Raw genomic sequence first — 22,827 nt, 5'->3', positions numbered from 1 at the left:
AGCTTCTGCTCACATCTTTGCTGTCACTGGCAGCGATATATTAAAATATATTAGTATATATTAGTATACTAGATCAGGGCTGGACTGGGACAAAAAATAGGCCCTGGCATTTTTGGTTTAGACCGGCCCCTCATAATTAGCGGAGCACAACCAACTTGTAGGGTTACAGAGATGCATAATGTATCATCAGCATATTAAATATAAGAAGTTTAGTGTCTATTGTTAACTCCACCATTTTGTCTGCTCTGTGTAGTTTTTTATCCTTTTTATTGAAATCATCTCTAATATGTATTTTTTTTTTATTCTCTGATACAACAGTTCAATTCTAATTCTTCCTCCATTAAACAGCTATAACATGTATTTGTATCAGGCTACAAACAGGACATTCTGTATAGCCTTACCATTATCCACTTCATAATAAAACATTAACTTTAGTATAATCATGTTTTTTTTTTTTTTTGGATGGAACGTTAAATAAAGCTCTTTTATTAAATGTTTGAAACCAGGGTTCTCTCCTACTCTCATCATGAGAGGATCTTTCGATCTAGGTGGAACAAACAAACATTGAGCCTGATTGTGGCACTTTATTAAAAACAAAAACAGCATTACTTTAACTGCAAATATTTTTTTTTCTAATTACTGGATGTATTTTAATGTTTGGGTTCTTTTAAAGAAATATCAGCTTTAGATTGATAAAATTAAATTATATTAGTGGTGTCAATCACTTACATCAGAGAGAGAGACAGAGAGAGAAAGAAAGAGAGACAGTCAGAGAGAGAGAGAGAGAGAGCGAGCGAGAAAGAAAGAGAGACCTAGTTGGACACTTTTCGCAACCGGACTCATACTGAATGAATAACTGGATAAATAAAAGTTTCTCCATGGAGGCAAGTTCCAAATAGTCTTTTTTCCAATCAAACTGCCTATCTAATTCAATTAAGCACACCTCATCAGAAGCCAAAACAATCCCCTAAATATCTTACTGGACTTACAGGTTTGTTTTGCACAATAATTAATGCATACTCATTCTACGCTGTGTCCTATGACTATCACTTTTCTATGTTTTACATCATGTCAGTTAGATATTTGGATTTGGAATAATGGACATTCAGGTCAGGTTTAGTTCAGTACAGATAATATCTGACTGTTTTTTACTCACACCTCTACAGGTCAGCACACACACAATGCCTGTGCCACCTCTCTCTCCAACATGTACCCTCTATCTCAGACATACACACAAAGGGCTATGGGCTACCTTTGGCAGATGAGTAATTGTTTCTCTTACAGACACATACACAGAGACTTCTGCACAAAACAGACACACACAATAAAAGTTGCAAACACTTTCTCACGTGATGCTGAGTGAAGACCACCGTTGGCAGGGTGTGTGTTTGTGGGCCCCTGATGTCATCCCCTCCAGCTTCCTTCATCTCCAGAACACTCGCTACACCTCCCACAGCCCCCACAGACTCTGCTTATAAAGGAAAAGTCAGGGATGCAGGAGCCACTCTGAGGGGGGAAGGACAGGACAGCAGATAGGATGGGCCTACAAATTTACAGCAAGATATTAACAGCAAGATATTATAATGAATGTTAATTGAAGTCAAGTCATGGGTGGTCTGTCTTTTACTTCTTCATTTTCAACTTGATACCAGATGTTTAAACTGGGATTAAAGGTAAGGAACAATCTATTTGCTTTGAAATGTGTTCAACTGGGATGTTGATTACAGCTTATTCAATTATACATAACTCTAACGACAAGAAGAATTATTGAATTTGAGGAAGACAAGAAGAATTTTTGAGATTTTAAGCAAAATAAATGCATTTTACATTTTTTATAAAACATTTACTTGCAAAATATTACACATATTTTCTGTCATTTTAATTGTTATATAGATATAACACTGTAAAATATACAGTTTATAACTCAACAATATGCAGTAAAACAAATGCCAGACATTTTACATTTATGTCTGTTAAAAATTGAGAAGTACTGCTATATTTCTTGATTTTAAAGAACATAAAAAACAAATATCTGGAAAACTATTTTTCATTTTTTTAACTGTATAAAAAACTGTCTAGCTGCAGGGATGACAGAAAATATTTGTAAAAAAAAACATTCTTTCAGAAATTGAATGATCTTTTACAGGCTTTTTTTGTAAAGTTATTTTTAAAGTTGTTTTTAAACAATGTACATTCATGAAACAAATACATATAATGTAATTTATGTCCTAAACCACCACACAAAACCATCAATGGTTCTATAATCCTTAGGGTGTAATAAAAGGTACATAGCATAAGGGGTTAAGTAAGTGGCAGAAGGACAAGATGGTTTGGAAAGTACAAATTTTATTCCACAACGTCTTACTTTCCTCTGAGGAGACAATGAGTTCAATTGTGTGTTTATATTGTTTCTTAAGGTTCTGATCCAGTGACTTGTGAACATTGCCCTAATGATAGGAAGGCTGCTCGCTTTACTCTGGATACAAACCCCCTTATTCAGGCCAATGCTCTGTATTCTTCCCCTCCTTTGCTTTCCTCAGCGCAGAGGGGTTTCTTATATCAATAGGTGCAGCCTGGTCAATAGAGACTTGGGAGAGTGGTTGTCTATTGACTGGGCTGGGACCGCCGAAAACAGGAGCAGGGCTTTCTGGGGTGGGGAAGGAAAAGGAGGGGAGTGTTGGGCTGAGGATGCGGGGTTGTCTTGTGGATGTCTTTGATTACACTGGACTAAAGCTTAGCCTCTCTTTTACTTCTCCTCCTCCTGTTGCATAACATATGTAATATTGCATGGGGGGAGATCTTATCAGCTGATCTCATTCTTTCAGCACATACTGTGGCCGAACCTAGACCTGACCAACTGCAGCAACCCCACATCATTTTATCTAGTTAAATACAGGTGGTGACTTTTTTTTTTTTGGTCAGACAGTGTAACATTTTGTAAAACTGTTTAACAATTTGTTCAGTTGTTTAGAGGGGGCGTTTAAGTTAAACTGTTGGAATGGTTTAGTTAATGAAGCAAATGTACTATTAAATTAGAAGATTGTTAATGCTGCCTGTACTGTAAAGGCAGGTTTAACTAATAATATTTAGCTGTAGGGATTTTCCTTAAGTTGACACACCTGACATAGCTAGCTGGCTAAGCTAAACTAACTGGCTAGCTAACACAGCTAGCTAATGTTGCTAGCTAGCAAACAAATGTTGTGTTTGAGTGCTTTTAAATAGCCAAATAGCTTTTCAAATAGCCTTTTAAACTAACTAATGCCATTTATTTCATATACAATATTAATCCTAAGTAACTTTCTCTTTTAATGGCTTTACAACTTGTTTGTTCTTGTTTGAAGAAAGTCTCAGTAAATGTACACAATCATGAACCGCTACAGCGTGTCTCGACCGATCTACTCCAAACGAGCCTTTGAGGAGGATAACGAAAGGCAAACACCAGAGAGCAGGAGCTTCAGGGAGAAGATCAGCATTTTCTTAACGTGAGTATAATACCTTAAATGTTAGATAAAATCATAATGACTTGACTTAAAAATTAGCTAGCTACAAAAGTATCTGCTATCTGCTTACTGTGGCTTTATAAGTCACTGTTTCCCAGTTCTGGCTCTGCTAACGACCTACCTATAGTGACATCTTGAACACATGTGGAGTTATGTACTTAACAAAAAAAGGTGAAATAACTTGAAAAAAAAAGAAATTCTAGTTTCCTCAAAATATCCACTCTTTGCTCTGATTACTGCTTTGCACACTCTTGGCATTCTCTCAATGAGCTTCATGATGTAGTCACCTGAAATGGTTTTCCAACAGTCTTGAAGGAGTTCCCAGAGGTGTTTAGCACTTGTTGGCCCCTTTGAATTCACTCTGCAGTCCAACTCACCCCAAACCATCTTGATTTGGTTCAGGTCCGGTGACTGTGGAGCCCAAACTCTACATCTGTTCATTCATAGTTTTGATGCCTTCAGTGAGAATCTACAATGTAAATAGTCGTTACATTGTTAAAATATTTTTTAAAGCATTGGAAATAAAAAAAAATATTCTGTAAATAAAAAGATGCAAAGAAAAACAATGTCAAGTCAAACTTAGCAAAATGAACTATCCATTTATTGTACAATGTATTGTGTCAAAAAAAACTATGAATGCTTGATATATAAATACAATAGTAACAATGTTTGTGACAGGCCTAGTCACATTACTTAATCAAATTAATCAAAAGTTAATGAGCTAAATAGGGTATATTAGCTAAAATTAGGGTCTGTGCAGCTCTAAGAAGTTTAGTCTTTTTGTAGCTATATGCATGCTTGTGTACTGTTCATATTTGCACACTGATGCATGGCTGTTACAGATGCTCTAGTAGCCGAGCCAAACAGGTTCTTAAAGGGCTTTTTCCAATCTTGGACTGGCTGCTCCAGTATCCAGTAAAGCTGTGGCTTCCCAGTGATGTCATATCTGGAGTTAGCACAGGACTGGCTTGCTGTTTACAAGGTAAGCATCTCTTAATGAATATGAGAAAAAAGTGGTTATTGTTGTGAACATTGGGGTATTTACTAATTTAGCCTTTTTTGTCTCTTTTCATTACAGGCTTGGCATATGCACTGTTGGTCTACGTTGGTCCAGTATATGGACTCTATGCTGCTTTCTTTCCTGTTTTGCCCTACTTTTTCCTTGGCACCTCGAGACACCTATCTGTTGGTAGGTTTCTGTGTATTACAGAATGCACATAAAGTGTCTTTTTATCAAATTGTTAAGCTGGTGTGAGACCCAGTTGTGATTCCAATCTTTGTACAGATTTCACATCAGTACATACTTTGTTTCTACTGCAGGTCCATTTCCAGTTACCTGTCTGATGGTAGGGTCAGAAGTTTTGGCTCTAGCACCCGATGAGGAATTCATGCTACCTGGAAATGGCACATCTGTGAATGAGACTGGGCTGGTATCAGTGGCAATGGAGGTGGATGTTAATGCAAGGGATAGCCAAAGAGTTACAATAGCTTCCACTATGACTGTTTTAATTGGACTGTTTCAGGTATGGTTTCACTTCTATTCTTAGTTTTTAAAAATTTGTTTAAAGCAGGATCCTTCAATCCTTCTCCTGGCGCCCATCTGCCCTGCACATTTGTTAATTCAGTTACTCAGATCATTAACAAGTCCTTTTAGAATTGCGGTGGGTGTGTAAAATCAGTAAATAAAAAGTGCAGAGCAGGGCAGCGCCATGACCAGGATTGAAGGCCAATGGTTTAAAATACAGAAGTCTTTTATTAATATGTAAAATGTCTGTACAAAGTGAACAGAAATGATTAGCACTTAAGAAAATTAGCATGCTTTTTATCTTTATCTGACTACCAGTGATACCCATGGTGACTTTGTATGGATTGTCTATGTTTCCTGGTTTTTACAGTTGGGAATGGGGATCCTCCATGTGGGCTTTCTGGTGCGCTACTTGTCTGATCCACTGGTGGGAGGCTTCACTACAGCAGCTGCTTTCCATGTGCTCATCTCTCAGCTATCATTGGTCCTTTCTGTCCCCACCAAAAGTCACAGCGGCTTCTTGTCTTTTGCCTATGTAAGTTTATGATTTAAACACATTTTCTCTTGAGGAACCTGCAAGAACAATGTGTTGCTTTGCCTCGATTGGCCACAGCTTTTTTACTTAGATCAACTTCAGTAGGCTGTCAAATCCCAGGGCAACAGTTTATGTATAAAGCAACACAAAACATTTAGCTTTTACCATTTTAGCATTTAGCATTATCATCCAGTATTATGCTATATCAAAAGGAACTTACTGAGGTGCTTTATTTTCTGGATGGTCTTAAAGAAATCCAAATACAGTGCCCTCCATAATTATTGGCACCCCTGGTTAAGATGTGTTCTTTAGCTTCTCATAAATTGAGTTTTGTTCAAAATAATATAGGACCACGATGGAAAAAAAGAGTAAAATACAACCTTTAACTCAAGTGAATTTATTCAGTAGGAAAAAAATCCCACATTAAGAAATAATTATTTAACATCAAATCATGTGTGCCACAATTATTAGCACCCCTGATGTTAATACTTTGTACAACCCCCTTTTGCCAACAAAACAGAACCTAATCTTCTCCTGTAATGTTTCACAAGATGGGAGAATACAGAAAGAGGGATCTTTGACCATTCCTCTTTGCACATTCTCTCTAAATCATCCAACGACCTGGGTCCTCTCCTCTGCACTCTCCTCTTCAGCTCACCCCACAGGTTTTCAATGGGGTTGAGGTCTGGGGACTGAGATGGCCATGGGAGGAGCTTGATTCTGTGTGCGGTGAACCATTTCTGTGTAGATTTGGCCACATGTTTAGGGTCATTATCTTGCTGAAAGACCCAGTGACGACCCATCTTCAGCTTTCGGGCAGAAGCCACCAGATTTTGTTTTAAAATGTCCTGGTATTTTAGAGCATTCATGATGCCATGCACCCTAACAAGGTCCCCAGGGCCTTTAGAAGAGAAACAGGCCCACAGCATCACTGATCCCCCGCCGTATTTCACAGTGGGCATGAGGTGCTTTTCTGCATACTCAGCTCTTGTGTTACGCCAGACCCACTTAGAGCATTTGTTGCCAAAAAGCTCTATCTTTGTTTCATCTGACCAAAGCACACGGTCCCAGTTGAAGTCCCAGTACCGCTTAGCAAACTCCAAACGTTTGCGTTTATGATTGTGAGTGAGAAATGGTTTCTTCCGTGCATGCCTCCCAAACAGCTTGTTGGCATGTAGATAGCGCCTGATGGTTGTTTTGGAGACTTTGTGACCCCAAGAAGCTACCATTTGTTGCAATTCTGTAACAGTGAGCTTTGGAGAACTTTTTATTTCTCTTATCATCCTCCTCACTGTGCGTGGTGGCAAAATAAACTTGCATCCTCGTCCAGGCTTGTTTACCACTGTTCCAGTTGTTTTAAACTTCTTAATAATTCCTCTGACAGTAGATATGGACAGGTGTAAGCGAGTAGCGATTTTCTTGTAGCCATTGCCTGACTTGTGAAGGTCAACACACATCTGCCTCACTTGAATGGTATGTTCCTTTGTCTTTCCCATGTTGAAGATAAATGGCCTCTGTGTCACGTCATATTTATACCCCAGGGAAACAGGAAGTTGTGAATTACTAATTAAATGTTCCTACATACTCTGACCAACTTCGTAAACTACTGTAGAAGTGACAGAAATACTTTTATTAAATTTATTTCCTAAGAATTGTTAGGGGTGCCAATAATTGTGGAACACGTGATTTTATGAAGAATAATTATTTCTTAGTCAGGGATTTTATTTCCCCCTTAAAATTTACTTGAGTTAAAGGTTGGACTTTACTCTTTTTTTCCATCGTGGTCCTATATTATTTTGAACAAAACTCAATTTATGAGAAGCTAAAGAACACATCTTAACCAGGGGTGCCAATAATTATGGAGGGCACTGTAGATACTGTCAAATTCAAAAGTCAGTATGGATATGCAAAAGATTAAATACTCAGAAGCTACATACATACACTAAATTGTATCTAAATGTCAAAACTATCAGAGTAAGAGGAGTAAGAGTGCAATTAAAAGTTCAAGATTAGTCCTGATTAATGATTATGTCTTCAACAAATGTCAGCAAACAGCTCATCTATTTCTATATCTATTTACTGTACTACCTTGATGTCAGAACAGAAAAGTGTAAATGCTTGTCTTCTAAAAATCTTAAAGAACTGAGCCAAGCTGAGCCAAATCCCTTGAAGGTCTCTTAGAACAGAAGAGGTTGCAGTTGCAGTTTTAGGTCTTGAGATTATAAGAAACCTAAACAATTGCATTCTGTGATTTCAGATTCTCAATGATGTGTTTCAAAATATTTGGCAAACCAACGTGGCTGACCTGGTTGCTGGCTTACTGACTATATTGATAGTGATGGCGGTGAAAGAGGTCAACGCCAAATTTGAACATAAGATTCCAGTTCCAATCCCCATTGAAGTGATTGTGGTAGGAATGTTTTTTTTAAATACTGACATTAATTATATGTTATCTAATTAAAGTTGCAGTATAGTTCCCTTTAGGAGTTATACAATGGGAAATGTGCTTTTGAAAAATGTTTTCTTCTTTGAAAAATGTGTCTCTCATAGACAGTGATTGCTACAGGGATCTCCTATGCAGTGGATCTACGTTCCCACTACGGCGCCAGCATTGTTCACAGCATCCCGAGGGGGTGAGAGCACTTCCTGTGGCATTTCCTATTTCCTGTTCAGGATTATGAGGACACTTAGGATTTTTTTCATTGATACACTATTATTATCATCCCTGCAAAGTCATTTATCAGATGCCATCAGAAGAAGGGGGACGGACTCTGAAATGTAATCGCTGGAACAATGACATGAGCAAATGATTCAAAACTGCGGTCCAATAAAAACAAGAAACAGTAATATACAACACAGTCGCAACAAGTCAAACTCTGATATCAAAGCTGGCACTGCAGAGAAACCACAAAGTTTATAGGGAAGAGGAAATTTATCCAAGCCCATTCTAGTCAAACAAGTGATAGAGGTGCAGACCTTACGAGAATGTGTCTGTGTGCTGTAAGCTAATATCTTCACACTGATGTGTTTCACAGGTTTGTTCCAGTCCAGCGTCCAAAGATAGAGTTGTTTGGGCGAATCATACGTTCCAGTTTTTCCACGGCAGTGGTGGGATATGCTATAGCTGTGTCTGTGGCTAAACTCTATGAAACAAAGCATGACTACAAAATCGATGGTAATCAGGTATGTGTGGAAACGGCGAAGCACAACAAATTTTACTCTGAATATATTTCAGTTTATTAAGTATATTTCAATGTTCAAAATGTTTGTACTACTCTTGTGGTGCTGGTAAATTACCTAGCTATTGTCAGCAACCTTACTGAAGCTCAGTGAATACCTGTTCAGCAAAAAATTTGCTCGCTCGCCTGTTTCAATGGCTGCAGCTCACTGTTTGCATACTATTTTCTATACCGGGCAACCCGAAGTTTGTAAATAGGACTAGAGGAAAGTCAGGGGCCATGTTTGGAGGCTAAAACTCAGTTCAAATAAGAAAATACTGAGTGAAGCTCTTCTGACACCACCTGTAAATACTTTAACTCAGCATGTTTCCTTAATATCTGATGATACACCCTGATCATGTTTTGAGTTACTACAATAATATAATCCCTATTGGTTCTTTAAATGAGCTTCAGCTAGTGTAGTGCCTACACTGTGAAACTATTGATAAAAGAGTGCTGAGCACTTTCCAGGATTTAAACCTAAGATCTTATCACAGTTGATGTAAAATTACACAACATAAAACACAACACAGTTTTAAATAATAACCTTTCTTTTATTTCTTGGACACAGAAATGTTCATAGCTTTACATCTTTAGAGTGCCCTAAAATACTTAACTGTCTAACTGCCTGCATGCCAAGAAACAGGAGACTGCACACAAATTTAAAGCAAAGAAACATTATATAGACTATATATTTATTTTTGTGTATATGTTTATCAGATATGATTGTGTAGTGTTGAAATAAATAGTTGTGTGTCCGGATCCCATTTGAGATGGAAGATTTCCTGAAATTAGCCACTAATCAGACTGGAAGTCTCTCACACGGTGAAAAGCTTCCGTGACGTAAGAGAGGGAGTGTACTGACCGACCTTACAAAGGAGAGAGAGATAAAGCATCTGGTGGAGAACATTGACTCCCATCACTGTGGAATGCAGATGAGGGCAGTTAAAAATGTTGTAAAATTCTGCCAGTTCCTAATCACCTTTTCCCTTTTCCAACAGGAGCTGATAGCCTTTGGCATCAGCAACATATTCTGCGGCTGTTTCTCAGGCTTCGTGGCCACAACTGCACTCTCCCGCACAGCCATACAGGAGAGCACAGGAGGGAAGACTCAGGTATACTGCACATCATATGTACACTTGGAAACAGAGAGAGGTGCAAAGTGTATGCACCAACATGCACAGACAAACACACACATAGTTATTGCAGAGCTTTCTGCTGTGCTGTTTTGCAGATGGCAGGGTTAATATCAGCTCTGATTGTGCTGATAGTGATTGTGGCACTTGGTCCTTTACTTCAGCCTCTACAGAAGGTACGTAAAGAAAGAACCCTTTATTACCCTCTCTTAGAGTTAAGATTGTCTGCCCGAACCCGAACCTGACCCAATGCCCAGCCTGAACTGCTCTGTAAATGGTCTGTGATGTAGAGCTATGTTTTTAATGCTATTTTTTTATTTTATCAAATAAAATCAAACTGTAATCTTAAAAAAAAGTAAGAAAGTTATAACCATGCAGCACTGGCCAGCAGAGTGCGCACAGGCCATCTCCACCACATACAGCTAAAATTAAAAGCTCTGCACCTGTGTGGGTTTACACGTCTGCCAGGCAAGATAATAGATTTTTTTTGGAGCAAAAACTTTAAAAAGTACAAGCACATACACCTCAGAATTGTAGTTAAAAGTTCTGTTTAAATGCTCTACTTACTAAAAATGTTGGGTTTATATTGGGCTTGAGCTCTTAATAACAGTAAGGGGCTGGTCAGGCTCGGACAGAACCTGCACGGGTCAGGTAGGGTTTGGCTTGATTTTTTTGTGTCCAATCTAAACTCTACCTTCTCCCCACATCAGTGGTTTATTAAAATGTTATAATTCTTATATTATTAATAATGTCATGCCACAAGGGGTGACAAACATATAGACATGGATTTGGGGTGTGAATGGGTTAGTGTATTATAGTTAGAATGTTTATAGTTTGTTGTTTGGCTGGTAGGGGTATACATTTTGTGCTTGGTAAATCTCAAACATATTGTTTTATACAGATAAAGATTCTATATAAGATTAATGCATGAAAAAAACAATCCTATACCTTTGAATTAGTACAACCTTCTATATGTTGACCCTATTGGGATGGGTGAATTAATGCAACACTGAGCTCTCCTACAGTCAAGAGTTGGAATTGGTGCTTGAGCCTCCTTCACACATAAAGAATAATAACTGCTGCATAATAAAATGCACATAAAATGCAATTTTTTATTTTATCACATTTTAGCTTGATTTCTATACTTTAAGGGTATATGAGTAATGTTGTGCTACTTTAGGGAAACTAGGCACTAAATTAAAATGTCATCCTGGACTCGAAGTGGTATACACTGTCTTTTTTTCTCTCAATCTGAACTTTCAGTCAGTTCTGGCCGGCATTGTCATTGCCAACCTGAAAGGCATGTTTATGCAAATCAGTGACGTACCCATTCTTTGGAAGCAGAGCAGGACAGACTGTGTGAGTGACCCAAACATTTCAAACACGTAGCACAACATGAGATCAGAGGACAGCATGCCAGAAGCTTTATAAAAAAGCACATAATCACTAAAAATAGAACATAATGTGAATTATTATGTGGTAAACTAATGCAGAGCACTACCCTAAAGCACTAAAGACCACAAGTGTTACTTAAGGTCTTCTGCTTTATATATTGGAACCACCACCACATAGTACTTTAATTTACTTGTAAAAGAGTAATTGTCACTTGGCTTACTATGTGATAAGGGGGCCTGAATCCTACTGTCCTAAATATGCCTCCTGAAAATATACCTAATCCAACAGCTTTGGATAAACAGCATCATTTAAGACTAGTTAAATGTGAATACATAAAACTTTTAGACACAGAAGTGCTGGTTTATAAACAACCCCTTTTGGCTTATTTTCACTTTCAGCACTGGGTTACAAAATAACAGAACCCTGTGATAAGCTTATATGAATAACCCAATCTGCTGCCATAAGTTACCAAAATGTGTGGTAAAATTAAGCCAGTGCTGGATTGTTTTTAACTCTTCAGTTGTTGTATTTACATTTTCTTTGTAAAATCAGTTACTTAGCTTATAATTAAATTATCAACTTTTTAATATTTCAGCTTTCCTCAGATTCTCAGTATGTATGATTCAGCATGTAAAGAGAAGATGAAAAAAGTTAGAAACTAAACCTTTACAAGCACACATTATAACACATTTATCTTAATTTGCCACATGATGTGGAGTACAGCTTTCCCAGTGGTTATAAAAATGCTTACTGGCCTAATGCACATAGAAGAAGTGTGAGCAGCCTAGTGGGTCTAATACACCAACAATTGGATATGAAAAAGTGCTAAATTTATATTTTAGTTTTTATTAAATTGCCCTCAGCTTGATGATGTGATAAAATGATCATTTGATTGCAGAAATGTTTTAGTGTCTATACTATACTGCTGACAATATTCCCACAGTTCATTTGGGTGTTTACATGCATTTCCTGCATCATCCTGGGGCTGGATGTGGGGTTGCTGACCGGTGTGGTGTTTGAGCTGGGAACCGTGGTGGTCAGATCACAGTTGTAAGTAATTTTGCTACTTTATTTTCTTAATTATTTTCATCTTTCTGAACCTAAATATAAAAAAAAACTTTGTCCCCAGTGCAGTGACCTCAAATAAAAGTAGTGTTAATTGTCTTATAGATATAGAATTTTACTGCAGTCTGCTTTTGTCATTCAGCGACATCATAAAAAGGTCAGGTTGTAATAATTTATAGGATAGTAGAAGCCAGACATTAGCCACTTTAAAAAAAAAAGATTGTGTGACAGATGAGGGCACAGTTTAGAAAAAGCATCTTAGCATTAAAAGCATCTTACAAGGAGAGAGAGAGTATTCATTGTGAAGCTTGCCTGACCATCTAAGAACCATCTTAGTGCTTTTGGGAAAGATCCTTTTGGGAAACTCACCCCTGTTTTGTAGTGGATGCATTATTGTGTCACGGCTGTTTCACTTCTGTTTTTGAATTCTTGTGCTCTTTTTGTGCCTTGCTCTTTATTCAGTCCATCATGTTCGACACTTGGAAATGTACCTGGCACTGAAATCTACAGAAGTATCAAAAATTACAAAAATGTAAGGCAATCTTAATATCAATCTGTAATAATTACAGCATGTTTTAAACTATAAAATAAAAAAATACACTGTTTTAATAAGTAATCTCTGTAATGATCATTTTAATATCTCTTTCACACTCAGATTGTGGAGATTACTGGAATAAAGATTTTTAAATGCAACTCACCCATATATTTTGCCAACATGGATTATGTTAAAGAGCAGTTAAGAGATGCTGTGAGTACAGTGTGTTGTATTTTCATTTTCATTTGCTGGATGTAGATATAAAATTGAGAGTCTAAATGTAATTTAATTTTTTTTCACATTTTTTGCGTTTCTCTGTAAATGTACAAAGAACAGGTGGGATTTGATGCCATTCGGGTGTTTAAGAAAAGGAACAAAGCACTAAAGAAGATCCACAAACTTGTCAAAAAGGGAAAGCTGAAATTCACTGAGGTACCCAGAAAGCCAGCAAAACATTACCATGTTTAATGTTGTATTGAATAAATGAACACCTTTTTGCATGAGGTAATTTCAGTTTGTTGTCATCAGATGCTTGAGATACACTTAAAAAAAACCTAATCACCCTGGAGCACCTGTGTGGTAAGAATTAAGGTGTAATCTTGTGTAATCTTACCTTTGATATAAGTCACTGATGTCTGCTGCAGAACGGGTTGGTGCCAGTGGCCCACATGGGTGTAGACAATGATGCCTTTGATAGAGAACGTGACCCAGAGCAAACAGAGAGCGGACCTTCAGAGGAAATGGAGGGTGGGCCTCGACGAGACATTGAAGTAGAGGTGCAGGTGGACTGGACTTCAGCGCTGCCCGTCGATGTGACAGTCCCTAAAGTCGACATCCACAGCTTGGTGATGGATTTCTCAGCTGTCTCTTTCCTAGATGTGAAGTCTGCAGCATCTCTCAGACTGGTGGGTCTCTATCCTACCTGGGAACACATTACTGTGAAGACTAAAGAAGGTGGAACATGATTTGTGCAAAATGTATTTTACAGATCAACATGCTGTTTTTAATAATAGAATAGTTCAAGTTTACAGAACAAAAAACTGCACTGTCTTCTATAGACTTTTTAAAATGTGAATTTAAACCGATTTTTTCTAAAGGAAAAATAATAAAGAAAAGTCAGAAAACTCCTCAGGTACTTAAAGGGCTATGTGCCTAGCTAAAGCAGTGTTGCCGTCCTTTCAGTTTAACTTTTTAGCTTTTAACTTTAACACCACCAGTACGTTGGTAAGACCTGCTTTCTCTGGTAGTGATTCTGATAGTGCTAGGGCTAGCTTTTAGCCTAGCATAAATACATGCTTGCTTTCCTCCAACTCCTGGCTCACCAATTTCAAGTTAGACATTGTCTTCTGGGAGAGTCACGGTCAAACTCATAGAACCCTGCCTTCTAATATCCTGCCTTTTAAGTGTCCACATTTATATTTAAGGAAAACTGACTAAACACCAGTATCAGCAACACCATATTCTACCAAAGCGGATAGCCTCAAAAAGCTGCCACCTAGTGGATGGGTGTATGCACACTTCAGAGCAATGCGTATTATGTACAGGCATACAGGTGTTAATATAATGAGCCAAGACTGTTGCTGGGACAGTTACTAGCATTTATTAAAGCAATGTTTTTGTTTCGTATAAAGATACAACATTGTTTGTGGTTCATAGTATGTCAATCCCTTGTAGATACCTTGTAGATAGATACTTTATTGATCCCCGAGGGGAAATATTGGAGCACAGAGACGATAAATAAACGTGAAAAACTCAGAAAAGAGCATCTTTAGGTTAAGATTTTACAGATTTTACAGCCATTATCTTTAGGTTTTATCTGGAGAAGAAAAGGAAAAAAAGTCAACTGTTGTCTACAATCAATATATACTACAGCATAATAACCTTAGGCATACTGTAAATAATAATGGGACAAATCCAACATTAGCTAACAGTGGTTGGTTAGTAGAACATTTTCATTTACAGTTAAAAGTTTTTTGGATGTTCTTCAAAAATTTTTAATGTTTAGATATTTAATGTTTTAAAACATAGTATTTGGAATGTTACTTTTGATGTAACCATAATGTTATTATTTGTGTTGTTGGTAAGGTTATATGAATAACTTAATATTTTGTGATGCAAAATATTATTATGTCACATGTTTACAGAACATTCCTGAAAAATGACTTCTGTAATGTTACAGGCTAATCTTCCAGGGCACTTTTTTTAAAAAACATTTTTATAATGTTCTCTGCTAGTTGGTAAACACAAGCACACAAGAAATTATAGTTTCAAGTAATTTCATTATTATCACATTCGGTCATTGCTTGGAAATGCCAATAAAGTGTTCATATTATTTTAATGCTGTTGATGGTACAGGTAGTAAAGTACATTTTAACATACTGTTTGGTATTTGTCAGTTAAAATGCTCTGATGTACAGACAGTACTACAGTGCGGCTCTGTGTTGGTGCGCAGTGTTTGTAGATAACAAGGACACCATTCATTAATAACATTGTGCCTTTACTGATAACTCACTCATAGTTTCGTATTAGTCAGTGATTTGTCATGTCTTTATCCTTCACAGGTCGTAAAGGAATTTATGCGCATTGGAGTCAGGGTCTATATTGCAGGCTGTGATGGTATGGCATGTGTCAGAGCACACACTGATGTAGATAAGATTAACACAGTCTCGTGTGTTTCTTTGTACAACGTTGGTACAAAATAGTGTTGATATATTTAAAATTACCAACAAGTTAATCTGTTGCTGTTTGAAGGTGTGTTATTAATTATATGTGTTACAGATGAAACTGTGAGGAGGATGGAGGCCCTGTGTTTCTTTGACGACATGGTGACCAAAGATATGCTCTTCCTCACTGTCCATGATGCTGTTCTCTCCATCAAGCTGGAAGTTTCCAATGGGAATGTGTCTGACCCCATGGTAGATAAGGCAAGTTGTAATGAAACTAATGGTTGTATTAAGTTGACAGAGTGCTGCACTTTAGTGCTGTGCAACATACAAGAGGTTTCAAGGTTCATATTAAGCATTCATAAATAATGACTCTGATTTCCTTAAGTATAGACTGAAGCAACCAAAGATGAACAAGAGATTGTGATGTACTAATATATCCACTGCATTCTCAGATAGATATGATGTTATCTTCATTTTTCTAATGTATAATGTGATGTTGAGCAGAATATGCTTAAATGCTGTTTAACAAACCTATTTATAAACCTCTTAGAGGAATCATGCTGATTTTCCTGTTATAAAGGATTTATGAAAAATGACAATGAACAAAAGCAATGCTTTGATTGTCTATTTTTTTAGCACTGGTTAATCTTACTAAACCATCATATTATAGCACAGTTTAACACTATTACTAAAACACAAAAAAATGTAGCCAGATACAAATAGTGCCATTATCTTACCAGATAATGCTGTGTGGTTCCCTTGTTGTGTTCTATCGGTTTGATATGCTGATAGCAGGCTGAGGATATTGTAGCTGTGCTAGCTTTCAGCACTCTTGCATTACCTGGATGGCTTTGCTGGTAGCCTATTTACAACCCTGTTACTGAGCCTCAGAATAAAACATGGCTCTGTGTTGATTGGCTGGTTTAAAGCTCCAGAAAGACTTGTCGGTACTGAATCTGCAATCTTCATATTAAAGTAAAGCATATTTAACACTGTGACTGAAACACTGTAAATATTCATAAGTCTTGACAGATACTACTCTACTGTACTACTAATACTGTTCTATCGTTGTGTTGTATTGGTGTGTTTGGCTGTTAGCAAGCTGAAAAGATACCGGTAACTAATAGCTGTGTTAGCTTTAATCCCTAATCCTGTGTCCTGTGCTTTATTGGGTTTGTTTTATTAACAAAAAATAAGGCAGTCTTTACTTTTCTTTGTGGGTTTATCTCTAGTTTGGTGGTCAGCTGAGGTCAACAATTTTTTTTTTTAAGGAGCGGATGATGGATTGAAGAGACAGGTTTAGCACCGCCCAGAGGTGGAAACCCTAACCCTACTAAAATATTCTACTCGAGTAAAAGTATTATTACTCTGAAAATTCTAAAACTCTAAAAATCAATTCACGTAAAAGTAAAAAGTAGATAATTTAAACTTTACTTAGAGAAAAAGCTTCTTACTGTACTATGAGGTGCACCAAAATATAAGCCGCACCATCAATGAACGTCTATTTTCTGGTCTATTTTCTGGTCTATTTTCTGGTCTATTTTCTGGTCTATTTTCATACATAAGGCACACCAGATTAAAAGGTGCATTTGAGGAGACACTATAAGGAACTTCTAATTCAGCAGGTCATGCCGCTGGGTGGCTAAAGTACAATATTTCAAACGTTTCAAAGCATACTTGAACATACTAAAAACATACTAAAGTCTTTTTTTTTTTTTACCTGAAAGTACCTTAAAAAGTACACAAAAAGCTACTCAGTTACAGTAACACCCTACAGTAAATTCCCTAGCACCACCATTATTAGGCATCAGCAACCCATATTTCCTTAACTAGAAGGGTCTGGAAGTGACAACATCATATTCTTCCATGTTACTGTTCTAAAGGCTGTGATTAGGGCTTGAAGAGCTTTTACTAGTGTGCTGAGTGTATGTATTTTTTTTTTTGGGGGGGGGGGGATATAACATGTCACAGCTTTTATAAAACAATTTTGGGGTTTGAAATTTACCCATTTCTTAGCTTATCTGATGGTTAGTTCCTCACATATTCCTGCTTTTGTCCAGATTTCACAGATGCAGATTGACAAAGAGCCACTTCCTTTCAGTGATGATGAAGATCAGATAGAGACTTATGAAAGCCAACACATGGTGAGCTGAATAAAATGTCCTATTGGTAATATGTCTGTTAGAAATGTTCTAGGTATTAAATCTGTTAACCAAACCATTTTGTTTTGTTTTCAGGCTATTCGTGGACTCTGAACCTGAGCCTCGTCTAATTGTTTTGTTTATTTGGACTCACTGGTACGGCAGATGCAGTGTTCCTACTGACTGGATGGATTTTTCTATGTTAGTTAAGATACAAAACCAATAAACGTGTTCTGTTCATATACTAACCACACCGCACTAGTTTAACACAGGCACTGTTACTATTTTCTCACTTATTTTTTCACTCATGCTGTATAAGCTTGTTTGAACTGCTATGGGAGAACAAGAAGAACTGAAAACACAAGGCATGTTCATCTGTTGAAGAGGCAGAGGATTTATGTATAAATAAACACTTTGTTTCCTTCCCTATTATGCCCTGTCATACCCTCCACCCAGAGCAGAGAGAGGGGCTGAGGACACTGAGGACCTTAAATGAACCCAGAGAGAAGTAACCAGGGCATTTTTGTGTTGTAGATTCCTGCTCTGCGTTCATACAGTTGTGCACATATGTGTTGTCCACAACCCAGCGCTGATGATTTTGATTTGTTGTAATAATATCTGTAATAATGCGAGTATATGAATGTGAGAATGGAAAACTCTTGTGAGAATATATGAATATATGAATGTGATTTTTTTTTTGCACTTGCGTTGTAATTTTATGACAGTATTGCACTCTCAGAATACATGTGGTCGGATTTGGTAATAAAAAAGAGCTGAAGTACACGAGGGTTATGGTTGTGCTCAGTTTGTTTTACCTGGTGTGTGGTCTCCTGGAACTGGTTACATTTACTCAGTTAAGGGTATTCAGGTAAAAGTTTGCTTAGACCCACTTCAGCCGTTCACATTGAGTTACTGATTCTCTTCTCGAGTTACTAATTCTCTTTCCTGTGTTTGATTTTGTCTTTTCTGATAGCTCAGTTCTGTTGGACTGTTCCGCTGCTTTATTCATGTTTGATTTTAGTCCAAAAGGATCCCAAAAAGAGATGAATTGACTGTAACAAACTTCAGTTCTGTGAGTTACTTTTGAGCAGTGTTTTGCCCTGATATGGGTACTGTTTTTGACTTTTTGACTTTATTTCTGTAGATTTTGGGGATTATTTTACTTCTTCCACCTGACTCATTATTATGAAAGTAATGAAACTTGGACCTGCCAGCTCACAATTGCCACCAGTGTTGTAGAAGAATGAGCAAATACTACATTGTATAAACTGCAGCTGACATTCATAGTATCAACTGTGTGGAACAAGACTTGTTTAAAGTTTAAAACTGGGCTTGCTTTGTTAAAACCCCTAACATTGGTCATTCAATCTTATCATGTTAGCTACAAAGAATCATTGTGTGCTTATCCCCCATACTAGTCTTATCTGTTTTTACACTGGTGTTCTCAGTATCTGCCAGAAAAGCTTGACACCAGCATTTGGCACTGTTACAACTAAATAAGCTGCTAATTTAACACTATTAAGTATCTCGGTATCTTGGCTCAATTTCAAAAATAAAAGTAGCAGGGTTTCTCTACCACCATCTGTAGGGTTTCTTTAAATTTGCCCTTAAAGAATCCTTAATCCTTTGCTTTAAAATATAAGGTTTTAAGGATTAAGCCTAGTCTTGGACTACACAGCATTTTCTAATGAAAGAAAAATATAGTCTACGACTTGACTTGATAAAAGCCTCTTGACTTGACTTGGCTTAATCCCTGTCTGGGACACTACCCCCTATAAAGTTTTCAATAATTCAGCAAGTTCTAAACCTGATATTTTCAAACTAATATGCTGGAAAATTAATAATGTATCTCATATTTTATTATATATCAAATGCTTCCACTTGTAGCCAAAAAGCAAGGTCACTGGATGAATCCCTCCCCAACAATGAACTTGACAGCATGATGAATTCTGATTTGGTACAGAGTAATTTGTCTGAATGTTGTAGTTTGTGTAAAAAAGATGATAATATGCTTCAATAAAGCACATTTGTTACATTGACATTTTTGTTTTAGTTACTCTGAATGTCTGTTGTGTGCTTTCTCTCCTCACATTCTGTAACAGTATCTAAAAGCATTAATCACACGAGCAAACATACACACATGAGCCTGAGACACACACACACACACACACACACACACACACACTCCTTTACCTGCCTACCTTGTTCTCTCAAAACTTTTAAATGCAGCCAGAGTCTTTTTACTGCACTGCCTGACCCTGTCTCAGAGGTAAGTCATGGTAAATCTATTCTTTGATGTGATTTCTAATAACATAGATAGTATTTATCTTATTATCTGATTATGAACATCATTTTTAAATAGCTTTAGGCAGATTCCTTAAAATATCAAGAAAGTTAAAGAGGGATCATTCTAACAGTATTAAGGTACCAAAAGGTGGCATTTTCTGTCAAATTCCTCTTTTCTTTCATCTTTCTTTCAGCAATAATGCATTTATGTTTTCATCAATGTGAGCTGTGTTGCAACAAAGCTGTATAAATGACGCTGGTACTATGAAGGTGTGCCTCTATGACCTGATCAGAGGGCTCTGTCCTCAGGATTATTATTATTGCTCTAATTATTGATAACATTGCCAAGCACATAGCCAGCTTATGTTTATGTCGGACTCTTCAGGGCTGTTGAAGATAAACGCCTTATCTGATCATCTATAGCCCTGGATTAATGATGAACACTTAGTGCTGAATTTATAGCGGGATATAAAATCACTACTTTCTTCATCTAGTGCTATGTTTAGCCTGTTTCAATCCACCATGGGAATTTCAAACCACAATGGCTATATCCAGTGGAGTTATATCCATGGCTATATTCAGTGCAAACATGTGTGATGAATTTTAAATTAAGATTTTTTTCTTAATTTTTTTTCTTGTTTTGCGATGTCAAGTCAAGTCAAGTCAGGTCAAGAGGCTTTTATTGTCATTACATCTGAGTACAGGTACACAGTGTGATGAAATTACGTTCCTCCGGAACCATGGTGCAACATAGAACAACAAGCAATAGACAACATAAAGTGCAGGAGTGACGACAGTGCAACATAAAATTATAAAATTATAACACTAAATAACAATAAATACAATAAATACAAAAGACGAGACAATTTAAAGACAGGACAGTGCAGTACCGATACGGTATAATAAAGTGTATAGTGGGGATAAGGTGCAGAGATGTGTGACATACTGTAACATATAGAACATATATAATCACAGCAGTTACTGAGGTAGAGTTTATAGTTTTTAAGAGTGCAGCAAATAAAGTCATGTCAGCCTCTGTGTGCTGACTGGGTGTGTGTGTGGGTGAAGTTCAGTTCTTTGTGAGTGTAAGGGGGGGGGTGTACAGTTTAGTTTTGTGCGAGTGTGTTGGGTGAGTGGTGGGTGGGGTGGGGGTTCAGTTCTGTCTCTGTGCGTTGAGAAGTCTGACTGCCTGGTGGATGAAGCTGTTGCAGAGTCTAGTAGTGGAGGCTCGGATGCTCCTGTATCTTCTGCCGGACGGCATCAGAGCGAAGAGTCCGTGTGAGGGATGGGTGGGGTCGTCCACAATGCTGGTGGCTTTGCGGCTGCAGCGTGTGGTGTAGATCTCAGTGATGGAGGGAAGAGAGACTCCGATGATTTTCTCAGCTGTGCGCACTATCCGCTGTAGGGTCTTGCGGACTGAGGTGTTGCAATTCCCAAACCAGACGGTAATGCAGGTGCTCAGGATGCTTTCTACAGTGCCTCTGTAGAACATGGTGAGGATGGGGGGTGGGAGATGTGCTTTCCTCAGTCTCCGCAGGAAGTAGAGGCGCTGCTGGGCTTTCTTGGTTATGGAGCTGGTGTTGAGGGACCAGGTGAGGTTCTCTGCAATGTGAACACCGAGGAACTTGGTGTTATCCACAATTTCCACAGCAGAGCCGTTGATGTTCAGCGGGTGGTGGACACCTGGAGCTCTCCTGAAGTCAACAACCATCTCCTTGGTTTTATCCACGTTAAGAGGTTGTTGGTTCTGCACCAGTCCGTCAGCCACTGCACCTCCTCTCTGTATGCTGACTCGTCGTTCTTGCTGATGAGGCCAACTACAGTTGTGTCATCAGCGAACTTGATGATGTGGTTTGAGCTGTACTTTGCAGTACAGTCATGAGTCAGCAGAGTGAACAGCAGTGGGCTGAGCACACAGCCCTGGGGGGCGCCGGTGCTCAGTATGGTGGTGCTGGAGGTGTTGTTTCCAATCCTGACTGATTGTGGTCTCTCAGTCAGGAAGTCTAAAACCTAGTTGCAGAGGGAGGAGTTCAGGCCCAGCAAGCTCAGTTTTCCTATCAGATGCTGAGGGATGATGGTGTTGAATGCTGAACTGAAGTCGATGAACAGCATTCGAACATAGCAGTCTTTGTTGTCCAGGTGGGTGAGAGCCAGGTGGAGCGCAGTAGAGATGGCATCGTCTGTTGATCTGTTTGGACGATACGCAAACTGCAGAGGGTCCAGTGAGGACGGGAGCTGGTTTTTGATGTGCCTCATGACCAGCTTCTCAAAGCACTTCATGATGATGGGAGTAAGTGCAATGGGACGGTAGTCATTAAGGCAGGACACTTGAGACTTCTTCGGCACAGGGACGATGGTGGTCATCTTGAAGCACGTCGGCACGATTGCAGTACTCAGAGAGATGTTGAAAATGTCTGTGAGAACATCCGTGAGTTGTTCTGCTCATCCTCTGAGCACTCTGCCAGGTATGCTGTCTGATCCTGGGGCTTTCCGTGGGTTGACTCTGAGTAGAGTTTTCCGCACATCAGCTGAGGACAGGCACAGTACCTGGTCGTTTGGAGGAGGTGTAGTCTTCCTTGCTGTCGTGTAGTTCTGTGCTTCGAACCTTGCGTAGAAGGAGTTCAGTGCATCTGGAAGGGAGGCATCACTGTTACAAGTAGGGGAAGGTGACTTGTAGTTGGTGATGGTCTGGATGCCCTGCCACATGCGCCGAGTGTCAGTAGTGTCCTGGAAGTGGGCGTGGATTTTCTTTGCGTAGGTGCGCTTTGCCTCTCTGATCCCCCGGGAGAGCTTGGCTCTAGCTGTTCGGAGGCCAGCCCTGTCCC

The 22,827-nt window shown here is 38.3% G+C and overlaps 2 protein-coding genes across 3 annotated transcripts in view; both read left to right on the top strand.

Moving 5' to 3' along the window:
• The first annotated feature begins 1,480 nt into the window (after positions 1–1,480).
• LOC103029733 (pendrin) lies at positions 1,481–18,499 on the top strand. 2 transcript variants are annotated; one of them, XM_007232272.3, is made up of 21 exons: positions 1,481–1,673; positions 3,342–3,482; positions 4,343–4,482; positions 4,579–4,689; positions 4,821–5,023; positions 5,396–5,560; positions 7,818–7,970; positions 8,111–8,193; positions 8,596–8,743; positions 9,780–9,893; positions 10,013–10,090; positions 11,178–11,273; positions 12,253–12,359; positions 12,837–12,906; positions 13,030–13,122; positions 13,246–13,341; positions 13,554–13,814; positions 15,471–15,525; positions 15,688–15,833; positions 17,636–17,719; positions 17,813–18,499. In XM_007232272.3, the coding sequence occupies exons 2-21, from the start codon at positions 3,355–3,357 to the stop codon at positions 17,828–17,830; spliced, it is 2,349 nt and encodes a 782-aa protein (XP_007232334.3). In that variant the 5' UTR covers positions 1,481–1,673; positions 3,342–3,354; the 3' UTR covers positions 17,831–18,499. The 2 variants fall into 2 exon arrangements, with proteins under 2 accessions (XP_007232334.3, XP_007232336.3); XM_007232274.3 differs by lacking the exon at positions 11,178–11,273.
• Positions 18,500–19,870: 1,371 nt separating this feature from the next.
• slc26a3.2 (solute carrier family 26 member 3, tandem duplicate 2) overlaps positions 19,871–22,827 on the top strand; it is a 28,868-nt gene continuing 25,911 nt past the window's right edge. Inside the window, exon 1 of the mRNA XM_049473351.1 lies at positions 19,871–19,985. The gene's annotated coding sequence lies outside the window, so the exon portion shown is untranslated. The remainder of the gene's footprint in view (positions 19,986–22,827) is intronic.

Source organism: Astyanax mexicanus, chromosome 2 (genome assembly GCF_023375975.1).
Source record: "Astyanax mexicanus isolate ESR-SI-001 chromosome 2, AstMex3_surface, whole genome shotgun sequence".
NCBI classification, from domain to species: domain Eukaryota; kingdom Metazoa; phylum Chordata; class Actinopteri; order Characiformes; family Acestrorhamphidae; genus Astyanax; species Astyanax mexicanus.
Note: the sequence above shows the minus strand (reverse complement) of the source record. Positions and strands in the feature narration are given on the sequence as shown.

Coding starts and splice junctions, on each gene's coding strand:
- LOC103029733 (XM_007232272.3), top strand. CDS start 3,355: ATGTACACAATCATGAACCGCTACAGCGTGTCTCGACCGATCTACTCC. Junction 8,194..8,595: donor GTTCACAGCATCCCGAGGGG/GTGAGAGCACTT, acceptor TGTGTTTCACAG/GTTTGTTCCAGTCCAGCGTC. Junction 13,815..15,470: donor CTGCAGCATCTCTCAGACTG/GTGGGTCTCTAT, acceptor TATCCTTCACAG/GTCGTAAAGGAATTTATGCG.